We start from the raw sequence: 8172 nt of genomic DNA on the forward strand, positions 1-8172 counted from the left end.
TCAGTGGCCTTAGGAAATTTTTTCTCTGAGAAAAGGTCTCATCTGTGGCCTAGGGAGAATTTTTTCTATACAGAACAAAAACCATGCTCAGGGGACCTAAGGAGATTTTTTCTATAAAAAAATCATCCTCAATGGCCTCAGGAAATATTTTCTATGCAGAAAAAACTCCTCCTCAGGGGACCTGAGAAGATTTTTTCCATGCAGAAAAAACCCATCCTCAGGGGACCTGAGGAGATTTTTTCTATACAAAAAAAAACCATCCTCAGGGGACCTGAGGAGATTTTTTCTATACAGAAAAAACCATCCTCAGGGGACCTGAGGAGATTTTTTCTATACAGAAAAAACCATCCTCAGGGGACCTGAGGAGATTTTTTCTATACAGAAAAAAACCATCCTCAGGGGACCTGAGGAGATTTTTTCTATACCGAAAAAACCATCCTCAGGGGACCTGAGGAGATTTTTTCTATACCGAAAAAACCATCCACAGGGGACCTGAGGAGATTTTTTCTTTACAGAAAAAACCATCCTCAGGGGACCTGAGGAGATTTTTTCTATACCGAAAAAACCCATCCTCAGGGGACCTGAGGAGAATTTTTTCTATACGAAAAAACCCATCCTCAGGGGACCTGAGGAGAATTTTTTCTATACGAAAAAACCCATCCTCAGGGGACCTGAGGAGAATTTTTTCTATACGAAAAAACCCATACTCAGGGGACCTGAGGAGAATTTTTTCTATACGAAAAAACCCATACTCAGGGGACCTGCGGAGAATTTTTTCTATACGAAAAAACCCATCCTCAGGGGACCTGAGGAGAATTTTTTCTATACGAAAAAACCCATCCTCAGGGGACCTGAGGAGAATTTTTTCTATACGAAAAAACCCATCCTCAGGGGACCTGAGGAGAATTTTTTCTATACGAAAAAACCCATCCTCAGGGGTCCTGAGGAGAATTTTTCTATACGAAAAAATCCATCCTCAGGGGTCCTGAGGAGAATTTTTTCTATACGAAAAAATCCATCCTCAGGGGTCCTGAGGAGAATTTTTTCTATACGAAAAAATCCATCCTCAGGGGTCCTGAGGAGAATTTTTTCTATACGAAAAAATCCATCCTCAGGGGTCCTGAGGAGAATTTTTTCTATACGAAAAAATCCATCCTCAGGGGTCCTGAGGAGAATTTTTCTATACGAAAAAATCCATCCTCAGGGGTCCTGAGGAGAATTTTTTCTATACGAAAAAATCCATCCTCAGGGGTCCTGAGGAGAATTTTTTCTATACGAAAAAATCCATCCTCAGGGGTCCTGAGGAGAATTTTTTCTATACGAAAAAATCCATCCTCAGGGGTCCTGAGGAGAATTTTTTCTATACGAAAAAATCCATCCTCAGGGGTCCTGAGGAGAATTTTTTCTATACGAAAAAATCCATCCTCAGGGGTCCTGAGGAGAATTTTTTCTATACGAAAAAATCCATCCTCAGGGTCCTGAGGAGAATTTTTTCTATACGAAAAAATCCATCCTCAGGGGTCCTGAGGAGAATTTTTTCTATACGAAAAAATCCATCCTCAGGGGTCCTGAGGAGAATTTTTTCTATACGAAAAAATCCATCCTCAGGGGTCCTGAGGAGAATTTTTTCTATACGAAAAAATCCATCCTCAGGGGTCCTGAGGAGAATTTTTTCTATACGAAAAAATCCATCCTCAGGGGTCCTGAGGAGAATTTTTTCTATACGAAAAAATCCATCCTCAGGGGTCCTGAGGAGAATTTTTTCTATACGAAAAAATCCATCCTCAGGGGTCCTGAGGAGAATTTTTTCTATACGAAAAAATCCATCCTCAGGGGTCCTGAGGAGAATTTTTTCTATACGAAAAAATCCATCCTCAGGGGTCCTGAGGAGAATTTTTTCTATACGAAAAAATCCATCCTCAGGGGTCCTGAGGAGAATTTTTTCTATACGAAAAAATCCATCCTCAGGGGTCCTGAGGAGAATTTTTTCTATACGAAAAAATCCATCCTCAGGGGTCCTGAGGAGAATTTTTTCTATACGAAAAAATCCATCCTCAGGGGTCCTGAGGAGAATTTTTTCTATACGAAAAAATCCATCCTCAGGGGTCCTGAGGAGAATTTTTTCTATACGAAAAAATCCATCCTCAGGGGTCCTGAGGAGAATTTTTTCTATACGAAAAAATCCATCCTCAGGGGTCCTGAGGAGAATTTTTTCTATACGAAAAAATCCATCCTCAGGGGTCCTGAGGAGAATTTTTTCTATACGAAAAAATCCATCCTCAGGGGTCCTGAGGAGAATTTTTCTATACGAAAAAATCCATCCTCAGGGGTCCTGAGGAGAATTTTTTCTATACGAAAAAATCCATCCTCAGGGGTCCTGAGGAGAATTTTTTCTATACGAAAAAATCCATCCTCAGGGGTCCTGAGGAGAATTTTTTCTATACGAAAAAATCCATCCTCAGGGGTCCTGAGGAGAATTTTTTCTATACGAAAAAGTCCATCCTCAGGGGTCCTGAGGAGAATTTTTTCTATACGAAAAAGTCCATCCTCAGGGGTCCTGAGGAGAATTTTTTCTATACGAAAAAATCCATCCTCAGGGGTCCTGAGGAGAATTTTTTCTATACGAAAAAATCCATCCTCAGTGGTCCTGAGGAGAATTTTTTCTATACGAAAAAATCCATCCTCAGGGGTCCTGAGGAGAATTTTTTCTATACGAAAAAATCCATCCTCAGGGGTCCTGAGGAGAATTTTTTCTATACGAAAAAATCCATCCTCAGGGGTCCTGAGGAGAATTTTTTCTATACGAAAAAATCCATCCTCATGGGTCCTGAGGAGAATTTTTTCTGTACGAAAAAATCCATCCTCATGGGTCCTGAGGAGAATTTTTTCTGTACGAAAAAATACTGAGGAGAATTTTTTCTATGCAGAAAAGCCCCGTCCTCAGGAGATCTGCGGAGATTTTTTTCTATACGAAAAAATCTTGAGGTCCTGAGGAGAATTTTTTCTATACAGAAAAAAACACCGTCCTCAGGAGACCTGAGGAGATTTTTTCTATACAGAAAAAACCCGTCCTCAGGGGACCTGACTTTTTCTATACGAAAATGTCTCCTAGTGGTCTTTTTTCATGGGACCTGATAAAAAAAAAACACACTTGCTCTGAGAATCATTGAAAAATATGTTTTAAATGGTCCAAGTTTGTGGCTCTGAAGATCCTTTGAAAATATATCTTAAACGATCAACGTTCAGGACTTATATGATCCGTAAAAAATATTCTCTGAACCGAATCAACTCAAACGGACAAGTGGTTTGCTGCACTGTATAAAAGAGTAGTGAAGTAGTGCTGGATATTATGAATGGTACGTGAATCAATCTTGAAAAGAAAGTTTTTTTTTTATATAAAAGTGGTTTTCGGAATGTGTACTAAATGTGCGAACTGTTTTAAATGACACTTTATTTAGTACAATTCCATTTTGTGATGGGGATTTGGTCTTGGAAATGTACTACAACTACATGAAAAGTACTAAACAGTAGTATTTTTTGGTACAATTTTGTATAGGGTGATAGTGCTTGGTGTCTGTGGTTAATATAAGTCCGAATGACCTGAATTTTGGTACATCCCACTGAAGTCAGTCTTGAAGAAAGTAAGTCAAATTTGGTGTAAATCGGTTCTGATATAGCTTCCATAAATATGTTTTATCCGATTTTAAAAGTTAAAAAAGAATCGGGTTAAAAGACCCTCACAAGCGTAATATGTATTCTAGAACAATAATCTTTGGTACCTGATATCAGATACAGCTCAGAAATACCTATGCCAAATTTTATCGAGAACGGCTAAGATTTGGATATAGCTCTCTTACATATCTTTAATCCGATTTCAGATTTTTTGTGCAAATAATGGCTAATATCAGCCCAAATGGAGTGAATTCCATTTGGTGGACCTCGGCTCCGATATATATTTTTTATACCTTCCACCGTAGTATGGAGGGTATATTAAGTTTGTCATTCCGTATGTAACACCTCGAAATATACATTTAAGACCCCACAATGTATATATACTCTTGATCAGCATAAAAAGCTATGTCGATTTTGCGATGTCCGTATGTCTGTGGAAATCACTCTAACTTCCGAACGAAGTGAAGTAAATCGATAAAATTTTACTGAAATGTATATAATGCCGGCAGGACTTTTGGTATTGAAAATGGGCCATGTCTACGTTTTGGTATAGCCCCAATGTAACGGTACCTCCCGATATTTGGTATTTTCATAATTTTAGCGACATTATTTACCGGAATTATTTCAAATTTCGTATTTGAAGTTCGTTATGGGAACTACAGTCTGTGGCAGAAAATTGTCTATGCAGGCCCAGGTCTTCGTACAGCAACACCCTATATTCGGTATTTTGATGATATTAGCGACTTTATTTACCGGAATTGTTTCAAATTTGGTATTTGAAGCTCGTAATGAATACTACAGCTTATGGCAGAAATTTTACCGTGTAGGTCCACTCTTCGTATAGCCCCATTTAATGCACCTTTCCATATTCGGTATTTTGATGATTTTAGCAACATTACTCACCGGAATTGTTTCAAATTTGGTATTTGAAGTTCGTAAAGGGCACTACAGTCTATGACAAAATATTGCGAATGCGGGTTCACGTCTTCGTTTAACCCCCCTATAACGGCACCTTCCTAAATTCGTTTCTTTATGATTTTAGCGGCATTATTCATAGGTATTATTTCAAATTTCGTAATAGCTACTACAATCTGTGACAGAAATTGTCTATGCAGGCCTAGTTCTTCGTATAGGCCCCATATATCAGTACCTCCTATATTCGGTATTTCGACGATTTTAGGTACAATACTTACCGAAATTTTTTGAGATATCGCATTTGAAATTCCTAATGGATACTACAGCCTATGACAGAAAATTGTCTACGCAGGTCCAGGTCTTCGTATAAGCCCCCCTGTAACGGTACCTTCCGATATTGGGTCAGAATAGAACCCCATTGTTGAAAATACATTCCTTTCATATTCTAAGTAAATTGGAATTTTTATAAAAAATAAGTTTTTAAAAATTGATTCTTGTTGGTTTTATGAAAAATATTATTTAAGGATTTCACATTTTTTGGATTTTTGGAAAAAAAAATTAATTAAAAATTCCTAATTTGTGGTTTATTAGAAAAAAATTTGTATTAAAACTTGTATTAGGAAAAAATATTTTTTAAAATAGAACAGTGTTGGCTTGTTTGTGCGGTATACCATAGTATTTTGTTGTTGCAAAATCATCAGGCTTAATCCCTTTATTGTTGGTTTCATTTTTTTTTTGTAAATGTTCACCCTTGTTGGTATTTCGAAAGAAAAATTCTTCAAAGAATTCACATTTTTTTGGATTTTGAAAAGAAAATATTTTAAATTAAAATTCCATGTTTGTTGTTCATAAAAAAATATTATTTCGAAATTTCACGCTCCAGATTCTTGAAAAAAAAATTTTTTCGGAAAAAAAGAATATATATTTTTCCCCATATTTAACTCCATTCTATGTATGTTGGGATTTTGGAAAAAAATATATTTAAAAAAAAATTGATCTTTGTTGGTATTAAGAGAAAAAAAGCACTTTTTTGGGATCTTGAAAAAATATTTAAAATAAATCTATATTTTTTGATTATCAAAAAAAATATTATTTGAAAACTCCTCCCTTTTGATCCTCGAACAAAAAATTTTTTGAAAATTTCTCACTCTTCGTCATTGAAAAAACATTTTTTCCATATTTAGCTCCATATTCTCTCACTCGTTTTCTAAGAGGCACAAGTCAAACCACATAATTTTTAAACTCCTTCCAAAAAAAAAAAAAAAAATCTCACTCTGCCCCCAAAAATTCCTAGAATCCAATATTGCACTTGTTTACATCGTTCGGTGTTGAAATCACTGGCCATGAAATCCATAACACATTGCAACAAGTGTGACAACACAGCTAACACACATCGCAATACCCATAACCATTAACACCTCACTGCCTCGATGGCTCTCCTCCTGTACCACCACAACACGTTCCCCACTTTAGAGCATCCGTAGAGCCCAGAGCCCTCTGTTTTAATTGTGGAGCCAAGGTCCTTAAGATTTGTTTGTTTTGATTTTCCAAAAACAAAAAAAAAAAAATGCAATTTATCAGAATTCTTCCAGGGGGTTATGTTGAGGACAGGTTCCAACTGTTGTTGCTGGCATCCAGAGAAACCCTAGCAAAGTTACAAAAATAAATTAAGTTTTCAAAACGAAATTGATAAACAACAACATATGGCATGAAATCGATATCAATTTTCATAAACAAAAATCTGCTATTACGGCCCTGCAAGGCTTCAAGGATAATCGTACCAAACAACCACAACATCATCATCATCATCATCATTGCCATAATTATGTTGGCAGATTGTAAAGGAGGTGATGTTTTGCTACGAACAAATTTTGCTGAAAAATATCCAAACGTTCCCACGCTTCGTTGCCAGGTTTGGTGCCTTACAAATTCCTGCGAACAAGGATCCTAAGGATAATAAGAAGAAGATGGAACAATAACAACAACATCTCGATGTATTGGGATTCTGGGGGATGGTTCAGACAACAACAACAACAAACAACGATGATGATGATGATAATGATTTAAATCCCTTGAGCAGAGTTCCAAGGCAGGATCCTTTGAAAGGACCTACAAATAAGAAGAAATAACGAAGTTTCTCACGCTCACAGGTTTGTCTGTCCGTCTGCCTTAAAAATCTAAATACCTGCTGTTGTTTGTTTGTCTCTACACACACACACACACACACACACATGTATGCACACAAGTGATCTGGAGCCCTTCAAGATTTATTTCTTAAAGGGAGTATCTGTGTGTGTGAGTGTGTGTGCGTGGATGCTGAACGTGAGAAATTTTGAAACTGAACACCTGCCTTTTTTCCGCTCTTGCGATTGGCTGAGACACTCTGAGAGCCAGCCAGCCGCGCATTCTTCCAAAGAGAGAGTATAAATAGCCGGGTAACCCCAGAGCATAGCATCATTCGCTCACAAGCATTCAAAGTAAAAACATCTTCAAATTTCAACATTTTTCGTTTTGGATTTAAAAACCCAGCAACACCACCATGAACGCCAACATGATGCAGCTCAGCAAGAACGCCAACAACTCGTACTACAACAACACCAACCAATCCTATACCATTTACAAATCCAAAGTTTCACCCTCACGCCGTTTGAAGAATATGCTGAAGCCCGTCTTGGGTCGCATTTTCAAATCCAAGGCCACCAAGCCGAAACGCAGCTCCTACATTGCCTCCGAGGAAAAGGAGTGCGAGTTCGACTGGCTCAACAATGACATGGACAACATGGCCAATGAACATTTGGAACATCGTCTCATGGAGGAGTTGCAGCACAGCGAGAGCGGTGAGGCCATTGTGGTCATCAATGAGGATGGTAGCCGCCAACTGCAGTTCGTTGACAAGGATAATCTCTATGTGCCGGTGCATTTTGCCCGCACCAATGCCGGTACCTTTTTCTGGACCTCGGTGCAAAAGCAAAACATTGAACCCTATCACATTGAGTGGAATTTCTTGGATCGTTGGGCCCAGGCCTAGGCGGCAGCAGCCAGCAATATCAAGTCTCCTGATTATCATCAATGGAATCTATTTGGAAAAATAGATTTTCTGGAATTGGAAATTTAACAGAAAACCACAACCATAGCAGCTTCATTAGCTTTTCACCTCGAAAAGGATTTCGAAAGAGGGGTATTCCATTACAGACACTGTTTGGTCACATCGACTTTGTCTAGGAATCCACAAGGATCCTGAAAAGCTTTCCAATGCAAGCAGCCACAACAAACGAAGCAGATGGAAGAAAAGAGAAGAAAAAATCAGTCTTTATTTTTTAATTGAAAAAAATTAAAAAAAAGAAGAAGACATTAAATCTTTAATTTTTTAATTAAAAAAATTTAAATGATTTGGAAAAAGTTAAAAGAAAATTATATTTTTTTGTCATTAAAAAAAAATTGTAAATTTTCTAAAATTAACAAAAAAATAACTATAAACTGTTTTTACGTAATTTTTTGCATTGAAAAAATATTGTTAAAAACATTTCAATATTTTCTACAAAAAAAAAAAAATAATAATAATAATAATAATAATAATAAATAAAT

General features: G+C 37.1%; 1 protein-coding gene across 1 annotated transcript; it reads left to right on the forward strand.

The window, feature by feature from the left end:
- Nucleotides 1-7031: 7031 nt before the first annotated feature.
- Nucleotides 7032-7766, forward strand: LOC101887350 (enhancer of split malpha protein). The gene has a single exon (XM_005186960.4). It carries the CDS (start codon nucleotides 7127-7129, stop codon nucleotides 7613-7615), a length of 489 nt encoding a protein of 162 aa, XP_005187017.2. The 5' UTR covers nucleotides 7032-7126; the 3' UTR covers nucleotides 7616-7766.
- The last annotated feature ends 406 nt before the right edge of the window (nucleotides 7767-8172 follow it).

Source organism: Musca domestica, unplaced genomic scaffold, assembly GCF_030504385.1.
Source record: "Musca domestica strain aabys unplaced genomic scaffold, Musca_domestica.polishedcontigs.V.1.1 107, whole genome shotgun sequence".
Classification (NCBI taxonomy): Eukaryota; Metazoa; Arthropoda; class Insecta; order Diptera; family Muscidae; genus Musca; species Musca domestica.

Coding starts and splice junctions, on each gene's coding strand:
- LOC101887350 (XM_005186960.4), top strand. CDS start 7,127: ATGAACGCCAACATGATGCAGCTCAGCAAGAACGCCAACAACTCGTAC.